We start from the raw sequence: 26,520 nt of genomic DNA, 5'->3' as shown, positions 1-26,520 counted from the left end.
TCAAATTATTTAAAGTACTTGTCCTCGAATTCATGTCTGCAGTAAATAAAACTTATAATTGTAGCCCCAACTATGTGGCTCAGGAAAAAAATTATAAACCATTATTCATAATAAAACCAATAATGATAATAATAACAACATTGTGTAATAAAAACAAATTAAATGTAAAAATGTATATATAGTATGAATATGTATATTACATTTATAAATTTCCAATTTTCCAAATTTCCAAATTAAAAAGACATTGCTTTGAAATATGATTGAGCTTTGCACAAATAACATCTTCAAGTCGAAGGAAACACATAGCCAAACTTGACACGGTTATTTGTGGTCTGTTAGATGCATTTCTGTTTTTATTTGTCATTTTCCAGGTTCTTCCGAGTATGTTTCATCCAAGGCCCTAATATGATGCTCCGTCTGATATGTCACCGGTGGCAGACCGTCGTACAACCTGCAGTTTGGTTAAGGTGGTGCTCCACCTCAGTGAAGCCCAAATCCCAGCAGGGCTCAGACCAGACCCGTCTGAACCCCCTCAACATCCAGATGCTCTCCAGGAACCTGCAGGAGCAGATATTCCAGGGCCGGACGCAGGTGTACATGGACGAGGATGTTGAACGCAGTATAAGACACTTGGAGCAGCATGAACTCTGGGGGAAAGAAACAGACCTGTTACCTGACGTACAACTCAAATTACCTCAAATGTACGGCAATGACATTGACGAACATTTCCGATTACTTGCCCAAAAGCAGAGCCTTCCTTACCTTGATGCGGCCAGCCAGCTTCAGGGAGCACGGCTTCCAGGGATGCCCAAGGAATGGGTTTGGGAAGTGGGCTGGACTCGGTATGGGGCGGGTGGAGAGCAACACAGGGTGAATTTCCCAGATGAGAAGGCTATTGTGTTTGATGTGGAAGTCTGCATGGCGGAGGGACACTGTCCTACGTTGGCCGTGGCGGTTTCCCCAACTGCCTGGTGAGGGTTATTTACCGTAACAGGTCAGTTTACCATTCATCTCACCACCGATTCCAGACAAACTCTTTTGATGGGTGTTTCAGGTACTCGTGGTGCAGTAAGAGGCTCATAGAGGACAGATACACCTGGTCTAGTGATCTGACTCTGGCTGATCTCATCCCGCTGGAGACCCCCACAAACTCCAGCCAGCCGCGGGGCGGTGAGTGGCCGGAGAGGCTCGTGGTTGGACACAATGTGAGCTTTGATCGGACACATATTAAAGAACAGTACTTGCTGAAGGTGAGGGTCATTTCGGACTCATTTGAGTCTCATTTCTTCCTTTTTCTGTTGATTCTAAGTGTGCAAGGATATTAAAATTCTACATTATTTGGTCTTAAATCATTAATAAATGAAAACTGTAAAATCTAAAATGCTAAGAACATTATGTTGTACAGCAGGCTTTCCAAAATTGGTCTACTGGAGTTGATAGAAAGCTAATAATTAATTGAATCAAATTAATAAATGAATCATTTAAAAATAAAATGATCATAACAAATCACCTGAAATATTTTATCTGTTTATTTGCATGTCATGTGACCAGCATCAGAGGACCTTGAACATGCCGATGTGTTATTAAATTGTTGAAATATTAACTTAAAATCTCAGGTGGTAGTGGTACTAAAAAAAAGGGTTTGGCTGACAAAAAAAGTTTCGGAATCCCTGCAGTGGCGTTAAATGGTAAATTAAATTAAATCTATTAAAAATCAGTGCTGAAGCTAAAATAAAATAAAATAAAATAAAATATGAATGACAAAATAAAAAGAATTGAAATTATATCTGGAAATATAAATAAAAGCTAATTCTGAATATGAATAAATACTGTTATATGTAATGAATTAGATTTGCTAAAGATCATATGTAAAATTGTGTTCAGAAAAAAATCATGTTTAGAAAAAAAAGTGTTTGTTAAGATTAACTTCAAGTGAACATGCACAATTTACACATCCAATATTAACTGATACTGATAAATAAAACAAAAATCTCTAATATCAGCTGATAACTAATATGATTCTGATTTATCATGCATGCGCTTTTGGGTCGGTCTGTGCAGGGCTCCAAGATGCGTTTCCTGGACACAATGAGTCTCCACATGGCAATCTCAGGGCTGACGGGATTCCAGCGCTCGCTCTGGATGGCCAGCAAGTACGGCAAGAGAAAAGGCCTACAGGAAGTGAAGGAGCACATGAAGCGCCTCGGCCGTCGCCCTGAGGGCCCGATGGTTTGTGCAAACCCCGCAGCTGTTGTCAGTTCACAGTGCTGTAGACAGTATTAAATTGTTTGCATTTCCTCATGCAGATTGGCTCATGGGAATGGGTTGATATCAGTAGTATTAATAACCTTGCTGATGTTCACGCTCTCTACGTGGGAGGAGAACGGCTGAAGAAAGAACCGAGGGATGTGTTCGTGAAGGGCAGCATGTCTGATGTTAGGACCAATTTTCAGGTAAGCAGGATGTTTAAAGAGGCCATATTATGCTAAGTTTTTTTGGGTCTACTAGAATAGGTTTTCATGCTGTCAGTAACACTCTGTTTAGTTCCTGTCTCTATGAAGCCCCTTCTTCCGAAAAGCACAATGTACTCTGATTGGTCAGCTGGACCAGTGTGTTGTGATTGGTTAACCGAGCATGTTTCAGAAATGTCACGCCACTTACCATAACCGCGGGTTTCTCAGATGTAAACACTAAGGCTGCGTCCGAAATCTGTTTATTTGATGCTTCAGGAGCTGATGCAGTACTGTGCTCTTGATGTTTTAGCCACTCACGAGGTCTTCACAGAGCAGCTGCCTCTCTTTATGGAGAGGTATGACACTTCATTTACATAAACCCGCCCCCCAGCTTTTCATTGTGACATATTATTGTTTAAGTGACCTGTCACCTTTGCCAAATCTGCATTTTTCTAGGTGTCCTCACCCAGTGACACTTGCGGGTATGCTAGAAATGGGCGTGTGCTACCTTCCTGTCAATCAGAACTGGGGGCGGTACTTGGAAGATGCTCAGGCCACTTATGATGAGCTGCAGAGAGAGATGAAGAAATCATTGATGGTTTTGGCTGATGATGCCTGCCAGTTATTGGAGGATGATCGGTAAACATGCATTAGTTTACCTCTTTCTTTCATAATATCCGTTAGACTCCCTTAAAGGTTCAAGAAACCCCTTGTTTCGGCACCGGGCAGTTCTCACCACAGTTTTGTAAAATGCTACATAAGTTGACATGATAAGCCGTGGAGTGGTGGGGAAAAAGGGAGCTTCAATTCTTACAGTTTTATTTCGTTCTCATTGAGTTAAAAGCATCAAAGCTTCCCACAAATGCACGCCTCAATTTACCATGACACAATATACACATTTAGGATTTTTAGTTTACGGTTTCATGACCTTTTGAGGAAAAGTATCCACTTTTACAGAACATTCAGTTTATTTTCTTTATTTGTTTACTTATAACTGGACTGGTGTAAAGTGTGCTAACCGTTTTAGTGCTCAATAATCCAATATTTAGTGATTATTGGTGTGGTGTGCTGTTCAGGTACAAAGATGATCCCTGGCTGTGGGACTTGGATTGGGACGTTCAGGACTTCAAGCAGAAGAAAATACCAGTAAGCAAGAAGAAAGCCAAACAGGAGGCTGAGGCAACAGCAGCCGCCAACGGAAATATACCCAAAGACTGGGACGGGGGTAAGGGTTTTTCATTTGCACATTTGATCTTGCATTATGAAGATATATCATTGCTTGAACATTTTGAAGACATTTGGTACTGATTTTGCAGTAGCTGGCTTGAAACAGTATTTTTCTTTCTTAAAATGTTTGAAATAGTTCAGTTAGTTAAAGTTCATTAAATACACTAAAGTTCAAAAGTTTGGGGTCAGTAAGTAGAAGACTCTTCTGCTCACTAAAGCTTTTTTTTTGCTGTGATGGTAAAGCTGAATATTCCGCATCATTACTCTAGTCTTAAGTGTCACATGATCCTTCAGAAATCATTTGAATATGCTGATTTGGTGCCTCTCATTATTATTAATCAGTTGTGCTGCTTAATATTTTTGTGGAAACCCTGATACTTTTTTCAGAATTCTTTTATGAATAGGAAGCTCAAAAAATTATTTGAAATAGAATCTTTTAAAACATAAATGTATTTTCTGTCACTTTCAACCGTTCTTCCAATTATATTCATCTGTCTTTTTCCTCTGTGGATCAGTCCTATCCACTTTGTTTTTTCTCCTATTTACGCAGCCAGGACTATATACAAACACAATTTTTTGACATTACAGACATTAAGCAAATATTCAGAAAATTGTTGATTTAGCCTAACTCTTAAACGCATACCATTGACTACCCTCCTCCTCCTCATTCATTGTTTTAAAGTTAGACATCAATCTTCTTAGTATTCCTCAATCAATTCATTATAAACAATATAACTAGAACAAGGAATATAAAAAAATGCTTGTTTTCCATTTTTTGTAAAAATTGAATAGGGTCGCTAACGACCCGAGGTGTGTAACAGTGTAAGTATATTTTTTTCTGCACAACAATACTTGAATCTTTGAAGACTGAATAAATGCAATTCACCTTTATTCCACAAGGTGGAAATGTCTGATACACACAATGATGAAGTGACGTTTCAGTTACCGCAGGCAGAAAACAAAAGAATAGGAAGCATCATCAGCAAAACTTGAAATGGCTCAAAGATTTACTGCAGAGCAAGTACTAAACACAATTAGTGTCACTGTTACTTGATGGTGGATCTGGTGAAGAGGCTGTCAGCAATCAAAATATTGATTTTGAAGATGTTGAAAATGATCGTTTTGAGAATATGTTTGAGATTGCGATTATGAGCCAGATGCTGAATCTACTGGGAAATAAAACATTCATGCATTTAAGGGTTATATAAGGGTGCAGAACCCTGAATCAGGATAAGAGGAACAATAACATTATCAACCCTCTGTTCCAGACCCAGGTCCTCCTCCTGAAGAAGTTGAGGCTGATCCACACCCCAGCAGAGAGCTTCTACAGAGACTGAAGGAGACCGTCAGCTGCCTGCCAAAGAGGAGACAGCACTTACCGGCTCACCCCAGGTGAGTGCCGCCCCTTCTTATCCCATTTGGGTAAAATAACACAGGGTTCCACATTGCATGTGTGCACATTTTGTTTATTGTCTACGGTCAGCTGGTACCGTAAGCTGTGTGTGAAGATGTCTGAGGCCGAGGACTGGTCTCCTGGAGCCAGTCTCATCAGTCTGCAGATGAGGATCACACCCAAGCTGATGGGCCTCACGTGGGACGGCTTTCCCCTGCACTACACCGACCAGCACGGCTGGGGTTACCTGGTACCAGGCCGCAGAGATAACCTGGACATCTCAGAGGATAGTGAAGGACCTGTATGTCCATACAGGTAAAATAAAGTGAGGATAATAATGTGGATTTGAATTAGGAAAATATACAGTGTATACAGCATCTTTCCTAAAACTTGGTTTCCAGGGCAATTGAGAGCATCTATAAGGAGTATTGTGAGCGGAAGGGGAAGGAGCAGCCCCAGTATCTGGACAGCACACTTTCTGATGATGACCACATGTTGACGGACAGTGCCGTGTGGCAGAAGGTTAGAGCTTTGGTGTGTTACTAAACTGGGTTTTTAGGGCTGGTATTTTCTGTGAAAGTGTTTGCATGTTTTTGTCACATGTGTAGGTTGAAGAAGTGAGTCGACTGGAGGTGTTTGATGATGAAGTGTTGAGTACAGCAGGCCCATCCAAGAGGATCAAGGTTTGCTCCATTTAAACCTTAAAAAAAAAAAAAAAAAATTTTCTTGAAAAAAAAAAAAAAAAAAAAAAAAAATATATATATATATATATATATATATATATATATAAATAAATTATTAAATGTTTTTTATATATGATATTATAATTTAATACTATCTAGTATATAATATAATTAATAATATTTTTAACTGTTAATTATTTGTGTAATATTTTTTCATAATATAATACTATGATGAAAATATTATTAACATTATAAAAATAGGTAAAAATGAAATTAATATTAATTTATATATTAGATAACTTAATACTATCTGATATATTTTGTAGCATTTAATATTTTTTTATATTATATTTTATATTTCTACAATTAAAATCAATTTAAGACTAAGATTAAAATATTATTATGATATACATATACATATTATATGATATATTAAATAGTAATAAATTATTATTGTTATTTAAAATATGAATTAAACATTCAGATTTTTTATAGGATGAACCATTTTTTTGTGTGTAATATTACCTTTATTTTCTCATTAGAAAAAAATAAATTCAATAAACGAAAATGGGACCGACGAGTGTCCCTATCACCACGGAAATGGACCATACAATGATGTCAACATCCCTGGCTGCTGGTTCTTCAAACTGCCTCATAAGGTACAGGATTGTGTTTCTGTCCGCTTCGTACAATGCAGTCATTGAAGTTTTAGACTCAAATTGTTTAAAATCACAGGACGGAAATGAGAACAATGTGGGCAGTCCATTCTCAAAAGACTTCCTATCCAAAATGGAGAGCGGTACGCTTCAAGCAGGACGTGAAGGCACCAACGCCACACGGGCGCTAGAGATCAACAAGATGATGTCCTTCTGGAGAAATGCCCAAAAACGCATCAGGTTTGAGATTTCTAAATGTTCTCTATTTGAAATGTTTTGAATGTCTAGATGGTGCTTACCGCTGATATTTCATCTCTTATTTTGTCTGTCTTTGCAGCTCCCAAATGGTAGTGTGGCTCCGCCGGGCGGAACTGCCGCGCACCGTCAGACTGTAAGTTAACTTCTAGTGTCTTCTTCATTTGATTACAAACATTGCAACCTTGTCTGACGTCCTCTTTGCTCCTTCATCAGACATCATGACTATGATGAGGAAGGGAAATATGGTGCCATTTTACCGCAGGTCATCCCAGCTGGAACGGTCACTCGCAGGGCTGTAGAGCCCACGTGGCTGACTGCAAGCAATGCTCGGGTACCACAACTACAGATAAAAATGACAATTCACAATGAATGAAGATAATCATTTCTATTAATTGACTATTTTTTAATATGTACACTACTAGTCAAAAACATTGGTACAAATACAGTAAAAACAGTCAAATTGTGAAATATTATTACACTTTAAAATAACAAAACTGAATTTTCAGCATTGTTACTCCAGTCTTCAGTGTCACATGATCTTTCAGAAATTATTCTAATTTGCTGATTTTCTGCTCAGGGAACATTTCTTATTATCAATGCTGAAAACTATTTTTGCTGCTTAATATTTTTGTGAAAACCGTGAATTAAAACTTTTATTCAAAAAGGTTGCATTAAAATAATCAAAAGTGACAGTAAAGACATTTATGGTGTCACAAAAGATTTCTATTTCAAATAAATGTTGGATCAATAAATTCAGATTTTCCATCACAGGACTAAATTACATTTTAAAATGTATTAAAAAATGTTAAAGTTTAATGTTTCTCAATATTACTTTTTTTTAACCAAATAAATGCAGCCTTAGTGAGCATAGGAGACTTTTTCAAGTCGTCGTCTTCTTAAAAAAAATCGTGTATATATATATATATATATATATATATATATATATATATATATATATATATATATATATATATATATATATATATATATATATAGTTTTTTATACAGTTGTAAAGATTTTTACCATGGCTGATTTAGCTCTATCAAATATGGAAGCGCATATCTGACACATAAGAAGAAAAATAAGAAAAATCTTGCTTTGGTAAATCATAATTATGACATAAAAGTTATTGAAATGAACAAAAAGTCAAAATTATGAGAGAAACTGAGTCAGTTATGACAAAAAGTCATAATTATGACAAAAACTTAATTCCATAATTCCAACTTAAGTCGTAATTTTGATGTTTCATCTCATTATGAGTTAACATGTCATAATATTGACACTGTCAATTTCGACATTATGATGTAGTATCTCATAATTTCTACTTTTTACCCCCCAAAAAATCATAATTTTGACTTTTTGTCAGAATTTCAACATTTTGTCATAATTATGACTTATCTCATAATTTGGATAATTTATTGGTGTTATTTTACGTTTGTTTGATTTTTTGAGTTTCAAGCTATTTATCTACAGCTCTTTGGTCCATTTGTATGGTTTTGAAACTGCTTTATAAAAGTAAAGGCTGAGAATTTCTACTTTTTTCACATTATAATCATGATTTACCAAAGTATTCTTTTTTTCTTGCGTGGAAATGGGCTTCCATAATTATGACACTGAAAAGGCATTAAAGCTGAGCAGTTTGTGTTTGTTTGCAGAAAGACCGTGTGGGCAGTGAGCTGAAGGCAATGGTGCAGGTGCCTCCTGGTTATCACCTGGTGGGAGCAGATGTGGATTCTCAGGAGCTGTGGATCGCTGCCATGTTGGGCGAAGCACACTTTGCAGGAATGCATGGTAATCCTGATGCTGTTTCCTAGCCATTAGATTCCAGGAGGCAAATTCCATGATGCTTCTATGGAACAAACTACACCCCGTAGGTCATTCTTAATCTCTGATTTCCAGGATGCACAGCGTTTGGATGGATGACGCTCCAGGGAAAGAAAAGTCAGGGCACGGACCTGCACAGCCGTACCGCAGATGCTGTGGGCATCAGTCGTGAACACGCCAAGGTCTTCAACTACGGACGGATTTATGGGGCCGGCCAGCCGTTTGCAGAGCGACTGCTCTTGCAGTTCAATCACCAACTGAGCCAACAGGAAGCAGCCAGTAAAGCTCGGCAGATGTACGCATTTACCAAAGGACTGCGCAGGTTAGCTAATAAACCCTAATTTATGGGTTAATTGACTGTGTATGCCAAGTTTTTTTTTTTTTTATCATATATTCTGTCCGGGACTACAGATGAAAAATAACCTTCGGCTAACTCTGGCACAATTACTGAAAAGTTTATTAATGTGCACTGTCCTTGTTAAAAATAAACTAAAAGAAAAAACATTCTTAAAATTTACATTCTTTACTTTTTAAAGAAGTAAAACATGCAATTGATTTATATTACATTATTTAAATAACTTGTTTTAAAATAATATTATTGGAAAAGTGTAATTAATTAATTAAATACTATTAAATTATCCTTTAAAATATTATAAAAAATATTATACAGTATATTAAATAGTGTTACATTCTGATTGTATTGTTTAAAATATTATTATACATTTTTTTTGGTGCTTTGCATAAAATAATAGAATGTGTTGATATCACATTTTTTGATTATGTGCAGATATCACCTGTCTGAGGAAGGCGAATGGTTGGTAAAGAAGTTGGATGTAAAGGTGGAAAGAGCTGAGGATGGCACTGTCTCACTCCAGGATTTGCGTAAAATCTCTAAACTGGCATCTCAAAGGTCTGCTGACTACCCCGGCTGCCACGCAAGCCATTTTATTTAAGTCTTATGTTGGACAAATCTGCATGTTATACTTTTGTTTTGATCCTTGAAGTACCACCAGGGGGAGCAAGAGGAAGTGGAATCTCACAGGGCAGCGCGTGTGGACTGGCGGGACAGAATCAGAGATGTTCAATAAGCTGGAAAGTATCGCCCACTCTGAGGAACCAGCCACTCCAGTGCTGGGCTGCAGGATATCCAGAGCTCTGGAACCTTCTGCTGTTCAAAATGAGGTGAGGGAACACTTAAGTTCCTTCAAGTTTTTTTTGCTTGAAGAAATTGTATTATTCATTATTTTAACCAATTATCTGGTTAAATTATAACCAATTATAGTTATCTGCAGAATCATGGGTAATGTAGTTTTTCACCAGGAATTGTGCTGTTTAACACGATCATTTAAATAAGTAAAGTTGAAATAATGCGGGCTGATGGCTTCAACAGAAGAATATACCATTGATTACCAACCTCACAGGAATGCTTTATTTAAAAGTTTTATTCAATTTCCCAAAGGAAAAAAAGGGATGATATTTTTACTTCTGGAACCTGACTGTTGCACTCTATTATTAAGAGTCGTAACTGACTCCGTCACTGTACCACAAGTCTTTTAATGCTAATGTGTAATTCATAATGAACTGGGAACCATTACTCTGATGCATACCTTTTTTTTTTTTTTAAAGAGTGATATTGCACATGATGCAGTATGTAAATGAATGTTGTAAACCAACTGTTTTTAAATGGGACCTTTTATCATGCTTGAATGTTAAAAAACACATTATTTTTCACATATTTTACATTGTTGCAGCACCTCTCTTCCCAGTCTGTCAGTAACGCTCTGTTTAGTTCATGTCTGAAGCCCCTACTGATTGGTCGGCTAGACCAGTGTGTTGTGATTGGTCAACCATTTCGAACATGTTTGGGAAATGTCACGCCCCTTATCATAACTGCGAGTTTCAACACACTACTAACTCAGGAAGGCGGATGTCTTGGGTGGAAATTATTTCAATGAGACTGCAATCGAGGCGTTTCAGGGACTTCAGAAACTGTTTATTGATATAGAGAATAACTTTGGAGTGACTTTGCAGTCCTTTTTCATGCTCAAGCGGCAACATCACTCTAAAGAAAGTTGAAAATGTAAAAAAGAATTTTTGTCAAGTATTGTTTATCTTTTAATTGTTCACATAAACCATAGTTTTGATGGTTTTAGTTAATTTAATCTCCATTTAATTCATGACAGTTTTATTGTGCTTTAGTTCATTACCAGCAGAGTCAACTGGGTGGTTCAGAGCTCAGCGGTGGACTATCTCCATCTGATGCTGGTGGCCATGCGCTGGCTGTTCGAGGAGCACGACATTGACGGGCGCTTCTGCATCAGTATTCATGACGAAGTGCGTTATCTAGTGACGAGTGAAGATCGCTACAGAGCTGCACTCGCCCTACAGATCACCAACCTGCTCACCAGGTGAAGACTAACCTATGATTCCTGTTACTGGTGGCATTACCGTGAAGTGCATGCTTGAATATTTCTGTCCATTCTCAGGAGCATGTTTGCCTATAAACTGGGAATGATGGATCTGCCGCAGTCAGTGGCTTTCTTCAGTGCAGTGGACATTGATAAGTGCTTACGGAAGGAGGTGACCATGGACTGCGTGACTCCATCCAATCCCACAGGAGTGGAGCGGAGATACGGGTTAGCCCAAGGTAAGACTCAGCCTTAAAGTGCCCCATTATGCTATTTTAAAGGTTCCTAATTTTGTTTTGAAGGTCTCCTACATTAGTTATACATGCATCCAAGTACAAAAAACACTTGTCTCATAATGTACATTGCAATATCAGCTCTTTTCTCATTGTCTGAAACAGTTCGTTAAATTATCCTCTTTAAACCCCTCCTTTCTGAGAGCCTACTCTGCTCTGATTGGTCAGATGGCCCAGTCTGTCGTGATTGGTCTACCGCTTACAGCACGTTGAAAACAAAATGCCCATCTATTTTTGGCTGGATGGTTCCTTAAGAAATTCACCAGATCACATGTAGACATTTGTTTATTAATATTATAGCAGCATTTTGTGAACATCAATAACTCATTAAGTCTAAAAACTTGTATTAAGAGCACAATGTATTAAGCAAGAGTAAGGCAGGCATTCTTTAAATATTGTCGATCATGCTTTTATATCAACAGGTGAGGCGTTGGACATTTATCAGATTATAGAAATCACCAAAGGGTCTTTGGCCAAAGGAAAACGACAAGCTACAAGGTTAAAGTAATATCTGTGTCATGAAAGAATAAACTGTCTCAACGGATAAATGGCCGTCCCTAGTACAAACTCAAAAAAGGGTGGCGTTCTCCTGTGAATGAGGGTGAAAAAAGTGCAAAAGAAGGACTAGAAGTTTTTTCACTGCTTCCTCCTCTTTTTCTTTGGCGCTTGGTTTTCCTCCAAAGGCTGAGAGTCTTCAGTCTAAGGAAAGAAAGACACCATTGAAGATGAAGAAAGCAATCCCAGAGCTCGGTCTGAGGATGAACATGTTTAAACACACACACACACACACACACACACACACACACCTGTTGGCTTACGTCCTGCTGCTGTTCCTGCAGTGCAGCTTCCAGCGTTGCAGTGTTGATTCTGAAGTCTCTGGAAGTGCTCAGCTTCATATACTGCATCAGATTGACCTGTGGAAAGACATTCACCAATGTGCCGTAATGTTTCAGAGGATTTTGTTACCTTTTTTTTGTTGTATATGCCGTGCATATGGGCAAAGAATTAAGAGACCTTACCTTGGATTTCTTGGAGAGAAGAATGAGAAACTTCTCATACTGTTCAATGTTGAAAATGAGGTTCGGGATGGCTTTAGTCTCACGAAGAACTTTAGCCTAGAAATCACATCAGATGCACAAAACGGTTTCAAGACTTTGCACTCCGAGGCCTAAATTTACCAAAATATTTTCATATAAAAAATTCATTTATTTTTCAGCCTCAGGTAATGAATTGAAATAGTTCTCACTGAAGCAGCTGCTACTGCATCATCTTCTTTTTTCTTCTTCTTCAACTTTTCCAGGCCTCCAGCCGTCAGTTCTCCACTCTGTACGAGACAACATTTAATAATGTGTTAAAACACTGTTGTAAAGGAAAGGTTAAAAATCACCAAACTGAAAGAAAATGGGCACATACCTGTACATATGTGATGAAACAGTAACACTGGGGAGTGAGATGAGACCCTGACAGCTTCACCTGGACACAAGAAATGTTTGTGAGTTGTTAAATTACATAATTTAGGATGTCATTTAGCTTGAATCTGGATCTACAAGAAACGCCTTGAATATTATTTTTAATTTACTGCGTTTTAGTTTTGTGCTAAAGATTCTGAATCTACTTGGCAATAATGGCTGTCTAGACAAATTGATGGTTCCTTTGGTGTGAAATTGTTAAAAGGTTTGTTTTTATCACAAATAAAAGGTAAAAATGTTGAGATAGATTAGATGTGTACATCCTTGCATCATTTCAAGATAAATGTTGTAACCAACTGGCATTAAATGTCAATGTTTGGTCTCGCCACCCTCTATACTCTAAAGAATTAGAAAAACCTTACCAGTTTCTCCAAACGTGCGGGGAACTGACCAGGTTGGGTTGCACACAGCTGAATATACTAAAAAAAAAAAAAAAAAAAGATTTCCCAAACCATATAGAGCAAATCAAAAAGACTGAATGTGAGATTATGAATCATATTACAGTCGTAAATCAGGATGAGACTCACATATTTGGTAAGTGTAGTGAGGAAGCTGTAGGTTCGACTGAGCTCTCTCATTAGGGTGTCCGTACAGGGTCCCGTGGGCAGAGCGGTCTGAACCAGCTCATGCAGAGCCGTTAACAGCGTGCCTAACTGAACCGTGACGGCCTTCTCGATCGGGTCCTGCTGGCCCAGTGGCTGCTGTGTATTTCCTAATGCACACAGGACATTTCCATAATGCTCTTTATCCTAGATCAGGGGTGTCCGCAGTGGCGTATCCAGGACATTTTTACTGGGGTGGCCAAGATGGGACACAAAACTTGAGTGGGGTGGCCATATATAGCCTACTATAAAGTAATGTTATGAAAACCCTTAAACTCTTATGAACAATAGAGGATTTTAATAATAGTAACAAAGTGCAAACTTTATTTTTAAATAATGGTACTATTTCATAAAATGTAAGATACAGTCACAGGCCTATTTAGGAGATGTGTTTACTATAGTCTGTTATTAATTACCGTAGTGGGAATATGATTTAGGCTACTCAATTAACTTGTCCATTAACTTGTCTGAAAATGCACTTGTGTTTATCTGCAAAAAGGTTCACATACACTAGATTGCAGCCTAGGCTACTTTTAATGTAAATATAATGTTAGTCGTTTGTTTTTCAATTCATAACACATGTGGACAATATGGAGTGAGCTGTAGTCTCTGTCTTATATATTCTTAAATTCTGTCTTATATTTTTTATTTATTTATTGTTTTAACAATTTTTATATTTATTATGCACTGGCCGTAGAGCATTGCAATTTCATTGTATACTTGATATACATTGACAATAAAGATTCTTACTTAGATTCTTACTTACTTTTTAAAGTCTACATTAGAGACCTGCGCAGGACGGATTTCTCCCTTAATAATTCCTAAAAAGCTGACATCTCAGTTCATCGTGATCTCACAAATCTCTGTTATTATCAATGAAACTGGCTGCATAATGAATCTTTCATAATATATACACTTTGTTTGCTATAATCAGATGATTTGCCAGTAGCCTATGCAGAAATCAGCACTGAACAAAAAGTCCATTTTGAGCGGTGAGGGGATTCTATCTTAAATGTCTCTGATTGGCCACTGCGTTCAAGAAATCAACACATATGTCTGTGATTGGCTACATTGTTGCAAATGCAAACATGTTATACATAGAGACTCTGGCCTGTAAATCGTTTCTATTTTGTTTTAGTTGTTCTTGTTGCTTTTGTGCAACAGATGAATGACAATTTATTTGTTTTTAGATGTTCAGTTTATAGATAATTCTATTTTGCGGGAGTCCCGCGAATCGTTTTACTCTCCCCCGCAACCAGCACACACACGAGTGCATTACCGCCCGTGCCCGCACTCGGCCATCAGATCTATATTCCCGAGCCGCACTCTGCTGCTTTGGATCCCGACCATACCTCTCAATAGACTGATTCCAGTGTTTTTATTGTTGTTGTATTGTTGCAACTGTGTGACCGTCACCGTCCTCTTGTTTCACGGACTAGCAGCAGCAGGTGCACCGTGCAGCGCACGTACTTTCATCTCATAAGTCACCTGACCTGCATGGCCAAACGTCCGCTGAGCAGAAATCAGCTCTCAAAGTCTCAGTTTGACCGTTACTGTGTTAGTTAAAAAATTTAAACTGGCCCTAAATCAGTTGATCAGCTGTCATCATTGATTGGCAACATTTCTCATTTCTTGGGTTGACGAACTTGACCAACTACCTATCAGATCTGGGGTGGCCACAGGGGTGGCCAATGAGCTTTCAGGGGTGGCCCCGGCCACCCCAGGCCACCCCCTAGAATCGCCACTGGGTGTCCGATCCTGCTTCTGAAGAGTTTAGCTCTCCAACCCCAATTAAACACACCTGAACCAGCTAGTCTAGTGCTAAATTCGAAACACGTCCTAGCAAACTACTTTTACAATTGTTACTAAATTGTTACATGGCAGAAATAGTAAGGGTAGTATGCTATTCTAAATTCCGCAACGGTCTTACAAGGCATACTAGAAACTTCCAAGCAGGTGTGTTGAGATAAGATGAAGCTAAACTCTGGAAAGTGGCCCTCCAGGAGTAGGTTTGGACACACTTGTTCTAAATTAGGGAAATCCAATCCTGGTCCTGGATGGCAATAATCCTAATTAAACACACATGAGCTATTCACAGTCTTCAGGATTGCCAGGTGTGTTAGAAGCCTTCCAGGAAAAAGACTGGACACCTTATGAGATTTTTGGTGCTTTTTACCTGAAATTGTTCTGTCAGAGCTTATCTGGCCTTTCTTCTTGGTGATCAACCAGTCTACTTCATCCAACACCTTTCCAACCTGAGACAGGACTAGAAGCTGGAAAGGAAGAGAGGCAGACGCTGAACTCTTTTAACAGGTATGAAGATTCAAACATTTGTTTCTGAAGTGTGTCCGTTCTTACTGTGGTGGATGCAGCTGTTTTCATGCTAATGATGGCAAAATGAGATTGTTTCTCCACCTCTACGTCCTGTTCAGAAACGGAAATGACTATTTTACTGACGTACGATCAAATGTAAAGTCTCCAGTTGTTTTGTGCACTTTTGTTTTTTTGAACACAATTTACTGCCTTGAGTAGACCTGAGCACACTAGAGAGGTTTCATTTGTTTTGGAAGCGGCCACAGTACCTGGTCGATGTCTCCCAGCTGGCTGTGTATGTCCTGGCACATCTCCCAGAGCAGAGACACTGGGCTTTTATGCAGGACTTGCAGGTTGAACAGCAGGGACAGCAAGCCCTTAGTGAGAGAGATGTCCTCTGAAAGAGAGAACAGGGTGAACGAAGGGTATTGTGAATACTGCGATGATTTTAACAAGCTTTTTTTAATTTGAGCATCAAAATTCCTGAAGAATATATTATTCATCATATTATTCATTCATCTCATCTGTTACTTAACTCTTATTCAAAATGTATTTGTTTCCATAAGATATATATATATATATATATATATATATATATATATATATATATATATATATAATGTTTTAGTAAGTATACTGTTGTATTATAGTATGAACATTACCATTTAAAAAAATACTGTGAAATACTATAACAATTTAAAAATAATTGTTCTATTTGAATGTTTTAAAGTGTGATTTATTACTGTGATGCAATTCTAATATACTGATTTGCTGCTCAAGAAATATTTCTTAACAGTTGTACTTCTTAATATTCTTAAAGAAACTGAAAAATATTATTTCTGTTCATTCAGTGAAAAAAAATATTAAAACATACCTTTCTTAAACTAGATTTTTACTGTTTTAGTTTTTATGTTAAATATTTTGAATCTACTTAACAATAATGGCTTTTAGGAAATAGTTATCCCAAATGAAATGCATAATTTTGGAGAGATAGATCCAATTTTTCATTCTTGCAACATGGCGAGATCAATGTTGGTTTGAAAACATCCCAGCTCCCCCTAATAAATGTTTCATCTTTGTACATGAATCACTCACCGAAGTTGGTTTCCTTGCAAATTTTCACAGTCCATGTGAGCATTTGCGTAAACTGCACATAAAAACAAAAAGAAGACGTATTAAGATTCCTGACAGCCAACCCTGCAACAACACGAGTGTTTCGAAGAGTTACCTGCTGAGAGGAAGGATCGAGCTGTCGTGACAAAACGCTGAGGATGCTGACCAATAACTGAGCTTCTTTACTGTTGAACTCCTCCTCTCCCCCGCTGAGCTGGTTCATCAGCGCCCGCTGGACACAAAAGATCAACTTACAACACTTGCTGGTGTGTGTTTTGTCTCCAACTCTGATTGAGCAGAGCAAATGGAACATTATGGTCATTCTGGGTTACCTGAAACTGGCGGATATAGAAAGCCGTTTGCGCTGTCAGAACAGACCCCTCGCCCTCTCCCTCTGCTTCCCCTGAAACATCTTTAATACAGATTGTGTTTCATTAAAACACCATTAACATACAAAACTATTATTTCGAAGTCACAGGAATGCTAAGACGCCCACCGAGAGAAGACAGGAAGCTGCTAATGCGTGTTGGGTATCGCTGTATCACTGTGGTGAAGACTCGCAGCAGACCCTCCAGACATAGTAATGATACACTCTGGCCCTTCTCCTTCTTCCCAGCATCCTCCACGGTGGACGGCACATTAGTGTAGCGCCACATTAGCACACTGCAAGAAGGGAAACCGGAAATTAAGAAATGCAGCATCTTTTAAGCACTGTACCCCTGAGTAAATCCAAAAACATTAAGCTTTTATGAGGTTTTTAAAGTCAACATGAAACTTGAAACAATTCTTTTTTTTAAGGAATATTGCAGTATTTATAATAAAAAAATCTATCTGTTCACATCACTATTTTGTAATCTTTAATCAAAATAATTTCCCCTCCCTCTTGCAGCGTCTTCTCTTCTCTGAATGCGTTTAGTGGCGTGAGGGAAGGACAACCTGTCACTCACATGAGATCCACCAATAGCAAACCACAACCATCCAATCAATTCCAGACGGACAAAATCAAGTCCCGCCCTACATTCATTCTAGTTCGAGAAGCCGTTTCACTTGGATATACTTCATCATAGGACAGAAAAGACTATCACAACATCCATTTCATGCCGACTTTAACATGCGTTTCTTTTCTGGGGTTTGTTCAATTGAAGTCCAGATGTTTACATAATGAAATGTGATGGCCAATAACAAAAAGCCGAGACCTGGTGATGTCACAGAGGTGGCGGAAGGTCTTGTCGGGGCTCTGTCCCTCCGGTCCGTCAGTGTGTCCGGTGTCCTCCAGCTGCTGGATCTTCTGCAGGGCCACGCTCACACAGTACCGCAGGAAGTCTCCACTGGAACGCAACACAGACAGGCTCTCCTCGCGGCTCTGAGTGCTGTCTCTAAAAGAAATTAATACTTTTATTCAGCAAAGGCGCATTAAAAGTGACAAATAAATGAATAACGATACAAAAGATTTCTATTTTAAAGCTATTAGCTTTTTATTCATCAAAGAATCCTAAAAAAATGCATTGTTTCCACAACAATATTAAGCAGCACATCTGTTTTTAACATTGATAATGCAGTCAAATCAAATCTAATAAATGCAGTCTTGATGAGGCTTCTTCATAAGAGGCTATTTCAAAAACATTTAAAAATAATATACCGCTTTTGAACAGTAATGTACATGCTCTCATTTATAGAGTGCCGGTGTAAGGCAAATAAATCCTCATGTAGGTGCACAGTGAAACTGTACCTGAAGAGAGCAGTGAGCAGTATGGAGATGAAGCCTAGAGACAGCAGGCTGCGGGGGGGTTTGCTGGACGACGTGGGGCGTCCCTTCCCTGCCCGCTCCCTCAGGATCTCAGACACTTTATGATAGCGCTTGAAAAGCTCCAGAATGTCCTCAAAATGGTTCTTGCTGCTCAGCATGTGCACCACAGAATATGTTAAACACATCCAGCATGTAATGCCTGATTTAAAAGTATTCAAAAACAACGCTTTCACAAACACACACCTGTAATTAGCAGTGATGAAGTTGTACTCCATGAGAACCTCGTTCAGTCCCATCACCAACACAGCGTAGATACTGTTTTTGATTCCAACACTGGAACTCGTTGAAAATTCAGCACACTTATCCTGAGAAGCAGAAAATGAAACATTAAAACTGCATAAATGTAGTTTTGTCAGTTGTAATGCCGCTACCGTGACCAAATGCACACTATCAAAACAACAAATGCACCCATCTAGAAATCATTCTAATATGCTGATTTGCTGCTCTAAAAACATTTCTTCTTATCATTTGTTCGGTTTAATGTTGTGTAAACCGGGATACAATTTTTCCAAGGATTCTTTAATAAATCGAGTTAAAAAACAAACAATTTATTCAATATTTGGTAACATTATAAATGTCTTTACTGTCACTTTTGATCAATTTAATGCTTCTTTTCTTGCTGAATAAAAGAACATTTCTTTCGGAACAGTATTATCCAAGTAAATAACATTTTCATAACCAACCAGCAAAGGTAAGAATCATGCCGTACCAACTCAAAATCCTCCAGTTCGCTTTTAATCATGCGCTTCGTTATGCTTTCTAGTATAGCATGCAGTTCACTTTGGACTCCGCCCTCCTCTTCGTCATCTTCATCATCGCTCGCACTGCCACCTGACCGTACGTTCTGGTTCCACTGCAGGCAGTGAACCGTGCAGCACAGAAGGTGCGCCTGGAGAAACATATATGACCTGAAGTTTCATCCTGTACATGTTCAAGTGCAGTGCATCGATGTGATTGAGGCATGGCATCAGTACCAGAGGCTCCTGGAGGAAGACCTGATCTCCATGTGCGCTGATACACGACTCCAGCTTCAGAGGCGGAAGCAGATCTTGCTCGGGTTCAAAGTATCGTTTCAACTGGTAAACACAAATAATAATTGAATCAGTAGCATTGTCAGAACAGGAAGGCATAGGCTCTCGTTTTGGTAAAGGATGATACACACTTGTGACAGGAGGGTCTGCATGATTGAACTCGACAGCTGAGAGTTACGACGAAGGACATCGTGGAAACCCTAAAATCGAACAAATCACTTTCTCAGTACAGCACACAGCTGTATTCGTTCACTTAATTTCTAAAAAGGGGAAATGAGAGGGTCAGACCCAGACCTCATAAAGCATGAGCCGGACGTCAGCCTGCTGGTTAAGGCACCGGCGTAGACTGCTCAGGATCTCCAGGCAGAATGCTTCATTAGCAGCAGTGTTATAGCGCGAGTGCACGTCTGCATGGACCTGCAATGGGAATCAGATACGGTCACACAGTTAGAGGATTCTTAAAGCCACACCGCGGAACTTTTGCGGGCGCTAGGGGCACTAGACCTGGAACTTTCACGTCTAGGGCCCCTAGAGGCCACAAGCGCCGCAGCACTGTCGCAAAAGTCTAGAAGACAGTATATCAGAGCCTATGGTAACGTGACGGCCATAAAGCGATACGTTCTCCAGGTCACATGACCTGTTCAACGACGGTCCGTCTCCTCCAAACTTACATAGGCGGTATTTCAAGAGGGCAGCCCCGCTTGGAGCATTAATAGTGTCAAACGCTGTATATTGGCCTGAGGAATCATTTAAAATAACTCGTATGCGTCAACTCTTTAGGTCACAAAGTCCACGGTGTGGCTTTAAACCAGATTGGCTGGTGTTAAAGCGACATCACAACAATGTAGTAGCATTATGCCACACAGTTAAATATCAAATATCACTGATAACTTCAACTGGCTTTGATTTTGTTGTTTTTGCTCTTAGTGAGGACAGAAAAAAAAAAAAAACACACCTGGACACCAGTAAGTAATGTAAACTGCATTGCGCACAGTTAAGATGCGCAGAGTAAAGCAGATGTCTATAGTTTACCTGGCTGGTTGTAATGGCCTGACTGGCCTGGCTAGAAGCTAAACTCCCCAGAATACGAAAGTTCTTCAGTAGCAACAGGAAGCCCGCCACTGCTGACTTACGGCCATCTAAATGACTTCAGAGAGATGATGATTCATTAGTACATCGTCATCATTCAACACAGAGGAAAACACATTTGGATGTGGACCATTCCTTACTCTACCTGGAGAACATGGCCTTCCGGAGGACCAGGATCAGGGCATCTTTCATAGACATGCTCACTTTGAGCAGGGGCTGAGCAGAGGAAACATTAAACATATCAAAAAATGTAAAAAAGCATAATCTTTAATATCCTGTGGATTGAGATGTTACCTGCACAGCTTTGAGGAGCCCCTGTACACTGCTGAGGGGCAAGTACGAGAGCTGGTCAAACGTTTCTGTGACCTTAGAGGAAGATTCCAAGAGGATCATGGGAGCAGACATCACAATGCTGGAAAGAAGGTCTGCGGCAGAGATAAAGTCAAGAGGAACACAACAAAATTTAGATAGTGAGCTTGAATTAAAAATCTGCAAAAAGACGACTACTAACCAATGAAATGGGTGACAGGTGAGGCTGTTTTAGTGACCAATCGATTCAAAACTTGCTCTAGGATCTCTCCTCTGATTGGTTCATGCATCTGTACAAAACAAGCCCACAAAGTTTGTCACATATTTGCAATGTTTGGAGCATGATTTATGTATTACAAGGGAAAAAACATCGGTTGACAACTACAGTACCTTGAAGCTCTCAAGAAGAACTTGTCCACCAAGTCGACACGCTTGCTGGTTTGGCGTTTTAGTGGTGGATGTTCCTTCTGTGACCTTCCCAAATGGTCCAGCTTTAGGCCCAAATGAGTCCATAAGTATAAATCCCAGTTGCACCAGACCTTGAGTGACATGATCCCAGCCAAACACACTGCAGATAAAGGCATAACACTGAGCAAAAACACACAACAAATAAAGGAAGAAAAAAGCACTGCAGTTTAAGCAGACCTGTTTTTGACGGTGTCCAGAATCATGTTGGAGACACTGTTACACTGAGGCAGCAGTTCCTGCAGAAACTTCGAGCTGTGCTGAATCTGATCATCCTTGAAGTTTTTTGTGATGGCACCCTTCAGGAACTCAAATACCTAAGCATTATGGGTAATGTTAAGAGTGGGACAAAGGTCCGAGTCAGTAAAACCAGCATATTTTGGGCATCACAGGCACTTTTTGAAGAATTTGATGTTCAAATGCACACATGACTCATAAAAATACTGCGTTGGTGCTGGGTGATACATTAAATATTGGCACAAATATTATAACAGTATAATTTCTTATTATATAAGATGACGGAATATCGTGCGTATCGCGATAATGTTAAGTTTAGCTTATGAAGAGTTCATCATCAAACTACATCATCAAAATGTCCAAATTTTTAGCTACATCGCCTATCCCTACTTAGTAGACAGCTCACTAGGTTTAAAGAAGAAGGATGAAACCCAGACGTACCTGCTCCTCGTACCGTTGGATACGAGCCACAGAAAGAAGCAGAGCGATACTGAAGGGACACAACGGATCACTCTGGGCCACCTACAGAAGAAGACAACCAGCTAGCACTCACAGATGCTCAAAGAAAGGGGTGTGATTACACGTGAGGCTGACAGACTTTCACCTTGAGGTTTTTAAAAAACTCCCTGCCGAGCTCATGGTCAAGACGAATGGCAAAGACTATGTGGAGGATGACGGTTCCCTCTACGTGTCGCAGCTGATCCTGTGGGATGGTCTGCACCTCCACATCTTCACTCCTAACACAGATACACACATAAAATGATCTGTCCAATTAAATTAAACCATCAGACCTGAGCAAGTGGGATACTCACTCTGCATTTCTCTGCTCCTCTTTCTGAAGTTGGTCTTGCTTCTTGAAGTAACTGATGATTCCCTCTAGAACCAACTTCTTACAGCCCTGTCGATGTAAAAATAAGAATCTGATCATAAAGACACACTGTTTTAAAGAACTTTTAAAACATATCAACAGACCTTGGCAGAGAGCAGCAGCAGCTGATAGACCAGAGGTGGAATCTCCTGTAGATCCAACTTGAGGAACATCCGTAGAATCTTCTCAATCAAAAACTGAAGCTCCTCAGCAGATAACGGAACATCCCTGACACAAAAAACACGTTTTTTTTTGTGTGTGTGTGTGTGTGTTCAAGACACAAAGTTGATAACTAGCCAGTTAATGTTTCAACATACCTGAACATGGTCGTAAGGTGTATCACACAAAGTGGATCCCATCTGCGTGAATTGGAGATATGTTACTAAAATGTTGGTGCGGTATAGTTTATAGATAGGACAACGTCTAACTTTTGTGTTCTAGTTTTACTTGGAGAGCTCTGTCTCTTCATTTCTTGATTGTCTTTATTGATTACTTATTGAAAACCAATACTAAAGCACTTAAATTCAGATTTCACCTGCTGGAGCAAAGACTGTTGATCAGCTGTTTCTTGTATTCATCTCCACTCAGCTCACCTGAAGTAAAAGTAAAAAAAGTTTTTTTTTTTTTTTAAAAGACAGTAAAAAAGTTTCTTATCTTTACTCCAGAAGTATTTAATCCAAATTCACTTAATTAACATCGCTTACCTGTTGTTGTTTGACCCTACAGAGTTATTTCCTTTTTTTAACAGAACAGTTTGTGCTTAGCAAATAGCATAGCTTACCTTTCCCATAAGCTAATGTTTCTGTAGCGGCAAGAGCTGTTAGGATTGTAGGGAAAAGTTCCAGCGATCTCCCACTGTTCATCTCACCCACTTTGATGGCATCCACATACAGAGACGCTAATGTGGCTAATGCGTGACCAGGTAGACTGTGTGTCTGTGGCACAGAAGAAACACATATTATACAGGTATAGTATTAAAGTCACCATGAAATCAAAATTGACAATTCTTACTTTTTATGGAATATTGCAGTGTTTCTTTAAATTATTTATCTGTGCAATTTTTTTTGTAATGCATGTGCCCTCTTTAATCTTTAATCAAAATATCTCCCTCCCTCTTGCAGCGTCATCGCAAGTTATGTAATGAATCTTTAATTACAAGTTCAGTCCCAGGGATCTCCCCATACGGGGTTTGAAAATTCAACCTACTGGTTACTAGCCTAGACCTTTAACCACTACGTCACTATTAGTTTGTGTAGAACGGTACGGTAAGAAACTCACCTCCAACATCAGAAGCCCAATGATATCTGAGGCCACTTCTGTCTGCAGGTCTCCAGATTCACACAGTGGAATACAGTGCTTGTACACAAGCAGTCTCCGGTTAGCGCAATGTGAGTCACTTACCGGTGAACCTAACATCACAAACAAACACAATTTGATATTCAGCGCTACTTGATTAAAGAGCACAGAGTAATTTTTAGTTTGTTTTTTTACACTTACACTTATTAGACATGGATGCAACATCGTGGTAAAGCAAACGTTTTTGATCATATCAGTTATTTCTAGTATTATTGAGAGAGCTTTTATTAACATTTTGAATTTGTATATTTTCCAGATTTATTTTTTTAAAAATTGAAAAAGTATTTTGTTTTATTTCAGTTTGTTATTTTAGTATATCAAGTACATATTACATTGCATTGGCATCTAGTTAAAATGAAATAAGTGATGGTGTATTTTATTTCAGTTACTATTTTAGTTAACTATAATAACCCTGAATGATACATTGTATTAATACTCTATTCACAGATGTATTTGGTACTTTAAAATTAAATCAAATGAACACTTACCTTTAAATATGGCTTTGATCAGGACGCCTGTATCCTTCCCTTTCAGAGCACTATTAGTAAGGATGGTTGTGAGCTGTAGGAGGACAAAAAAATATTTTATACATAATTTTAAGGTGATTCCTTATACATGACATGATTAGAGAGTTTTGCATCTCACTTTACCTATACACACTACAGCACACAGAAACACAAACCTGATCGTCGGACAACAAAGTGAGATGCTTCTGTAGCTCATCTACACCATCACTCTCCGATAACGATATGATCTTTTCCACAGAAACCTTCATCTTGGACATGTATGTGCCCAGACCTATAAGTATAAGGTCACATAAACATGTGCAATTAAAACAAGAGGAACGTCCTAAAAAGAGAATTTGATCTCCATCATTTCTGCTTTTTGCCCTTTTTGGAGCTTGACAGTTCATGATCACTATGAACTGCCATTGTGACTTTGTAAAAATGCTTTTCATTTTTTATTCCACTGAAAACTATCAGCCTACGAGAGTGATTAGCCTAAATGATAAAAGAAAATGAATTCTAAATGAATTTGTTAATTCTGTGAATTATTCCTTGTATTATATTATATATATTCTCTGCTTACTGTAGTTATTCGGCAGTTTGGGAACGTTATAACCAAATACTAATAATAATTAAAAGCATGACTCAAAGGTGCATATGAAAAAACACGGTCATTTATGAAGCAACACATGCTTTTATTACATATGCATACGTTAATTCATTTATACATACCTGTTCATTATAATAGTGAATGTGATATATAAAGATATGCAAGTTATTAGGCTAGTAGTAATAACAATAGAATATAATCTCGTTGGCTATCACAGCATAAATAAGTCATAATCTAAGCAATATCTGAATTAGGACAACATAATAGAAATAAAGTCAATAAGAAAAAAATCAAAGAAAACTGAACAACTGTCAGATCCGCATTTAATACAACGGACTTATTGAAATCGGAACGTTTAAACGCGTGAAGTGTATAGTCGAACGTTACCTTTACAGTGTCAGACACTTGCCTGTTTAAGCAAATTTTATGTAGGATTTGTTGATAAATGTTCCTTTTCAGAAAGACTTGTTTCTTGATATGTCTTGCCTTTTGCAGTCGGTAACCCGTTACCTTGTTTAATAACAACCGAAACTCCCGCCAGTATGTGCATGGAACACTTCCTACTACGTCATGTCACTTCTGTACATTTGATTGGCCCGTATGTGCAGGGGTTGGCAGTCTATTCGCTTTTTCCATTATTACGTTTTTTTTTTTTTTTTTTTTTTTTGTACTATTCACTGTCTTTTTTTCAGCTTACTTTGCTGTTGATGGGCATTAATAACGTTAATTATTAGGTTAAAATTACTCCTCCATATCTGTTGCTAGATTGTGGTAGCAGTAACTTTTCTCAGCGCTTGATAGAATAAACCAATCACAATCGTTTTTGGTGATTAGAAGGTCGATTTTGTACAATAATTTATTACTGCGGAGGATTTAGAAAATGAGCAAGTTGTTGGCAAAAGAAAATTGTAAATATTACACAATATACCCAACTGTCTTTTTATCTCTGTCGAATGGAACGGGTTACTCTAGAATTTTTGCAATTCTATTTGATGCCGCTAGAGGCAACCTTTTTACAGCTCATCTGGTGGCAACAGGCGAAGCCATTCAAGCCAAAATATTGATGTAAGTTACTACAACAGGACTTTGCGAAAAGAAGGGGATGATGGATTTCCTTGACTTCGAGGTGAGTGGATGTTACATGGAATGGGGCTCTCCATTTATTTACAATTATTTTATCTGTCATAGTCTGAAACTGGCTGTCTTGGTTTCCTATATTAAAACGTGCTGATTTTGGGAATATGATTAGCCTACTAGTCGTTGATTATCAATGATGAGAGCAGTTATTAACAATACATAATACTGATAATTCTATAGATTTTATTTGATTAATTTACCCCTTACAGACTGAAGCATTGACAAATGTGTTTGTTTTCCTACACGAAATCGTTTTTACGAAGCCAGTGTTTATGATGTACAGTAGGTAACGTTACATGATGTGGTATATTGTATAATACTGTATGCGAGCACATAGGTTATGACTTGAAAAATTGGAATGCAAATGAACTTTGTTGCAGGTTAACTTTTTTATTGTGTTGAACATTCACTT

The 26,520-nt window shown here is 38.5% G+C and overlaps 2 protein-coding genes across 4 annotated transcripts in view; one reads left to right on the top strand and one right to left on the bottom strand.

The window, feature by feature from the left end:
• The window catches only part of polg (polymerase (DNA directed), gamma), a 13,156-nt gene extending 242 nt beyond the window's left edge, over window positions 1-12,914 (top strand). For both annotated transcript variants that reach the window (XM_081355814.1, XM_081355813.1), the window contains exons 2-23: window positions 372-971; window positions 1,055-1,250; window positions 2,062-2,229; window positions 2,307-2,453; window positions 2,730-2,809; window positions 2,910-3,092; window positions 3,530-3,678; window positions 4,949-5,072; window positions 5,164-5,388; window positions 5,475-5,595; window positions 5,682-5,756; window positions 6,299-6,415; window positions 6,492-6,652; window positions 6,750-6,803; window positions 6,884-7,001; window positions 8,327-8,462; window positions 8,571-8,817; window positions 9,283-9,405; window positions 9,500-9,677; window positions 10,695-10,903; window positions 10,982-11,142; window positions 11,619-12,914. In XM_081355814.1, the coding sequence (XP_081211940.1) occupies window positions 406-971; window positions 1,055-1,250; window positions 2,062-2,229; window positions 2,307-2,453; window positions 2,730-2,809; window positions 2,910-3,092; window positions 3,530-3,678; window positions 4,949-5,072; window positions 5,164-5,388; window positions 5,475-5,595; window positions 5,682-5,756; window positions 6,299-6,415; window positions 6,492-6,652; window positions 6,750-6,803; window positions 6,884-7,001; window positions 8,327-8,462; window positions 8,571-8,817; window positions 9,283-9,405; window positions 9,500-9,677; window positions 10,695-10,903; window positions 10,982-11,142; window positions 11,619-11,704 (3,624 nt within the window). In that variant the 5' untranslated portion in view covers window positions 372-405 and the 3' untranslated portion in view covers window positions 11,705-12,914. The remainder of the gene's footprint in view (window positions 1-371; window positions 972-1,054; window positions 1,251-2,061; window positions 2,230-2,306; window positions 2,454-2,729; window positions 2,810-2,909; window positions 3,093-3,529; window positions 3,679-4,948; window positions 5,073-5,163; window positions 5,389-5,474; window positions 5,596-5,681; window positions 5,757-6,298; window positions 6,416-6,491; window positions 6,653-6,749; window positions 6,804-6,883; window positions 7,002-8,326; window positions 8,463-8,570; window positions 8,818-9,282; window positions 9,406-9,499; window positions 9,678-10,694; window positions 10,904-10,981; window positions 11,143-11,618) is intronic.
• fanci (FA complementation group I) lies at window positions 11,465-25,513 on the bottom strand (the record flags this gene model as incomplete). 2 transcript variants are annotated; one of them, XM_081355812.1, is made up of 38 exons in its annotated part: window positions 25,381-25,513; window positions 24,538-24,653; window positions 24,344-24,416; window positions 23,778-23,908; window positions 23,281-23,434; window positions 23,035-23,092; window positions 22,817-22,858; window positions 22,604-22,727; window positions 22,444-22,529; window positions 22,236-22,368; window positions 22,073-22,153; window positions 21,575-21,711; window positions 21,320-21,497; window positions 21,132-21,219; window positions 20,915-21,045; window positions 20,766-20,836; window positions 20,564-20,678; window positions 19,826-19,948; window positions 19,663-19,731; window positions 19,475-19,576; window positions 19,210-19,389; window positions 18,684-18,805; window positions 18,423-18,587; window positions 17,890-18,069; window positions 17,190-17,356; window positions 17,026-17,105; window positions 16,809-16,925; window positions 16,676-16,727; window positions 15,850-15,977; window positions 15,626-15,691; window positions 15,444-15,540; window positions 13,193-13,377; window positions 13,028-13,084; window positions 12,610-12,669; window positions 12,443-12,520; window positions 12,216-12,311; window positions 12,003-12,110; window positions 11,465-11,895 (listed from the first exon to the last, which is right to left on the bottom strand). In XM_081355812.1, the coding sequence occupies exons 2-38, from the start codon at window positions 24,637-24,639 to the stop codon at window positions 11,833-11,835; spliced, it is 3,999 nt and encodes a 1,332-aa protein (XP_081211938.1). In that variant the 5' UTR covers window positions 24,640-24,653; window positions 25,381-25,513. The 2 variants fall into 2 exon arrangements, with proteins under 2 accessions (XP_081211938.1, XP_081211937.1); XM_081355811.1 differs by lacking the exon at window positions 25,381-25,513 and having other exon boundaries at window positions 11,754-12,110; window positions 24,538-24,647.
• Between the last annotated feature and the right edge of the window lie 1,007 nt (window positions 25,514-26,520).

Source organism: Scardinius erythrophthalmus, assembly GCF_964197995.2.
Source record: "Scardinius erythrophthalmus genome assembly, chromosome: 24".
Classification (NCBI taxonomy): Eukaryota; Metazoa; Chordata; class Actinopteri; order Cypriniformes; family Leuciscidae; genus Scardinius; species Scardinius erythrophthalmus.
This window is presented reverse-complemented; position numbering and strand designations above follow the sequence as displayed.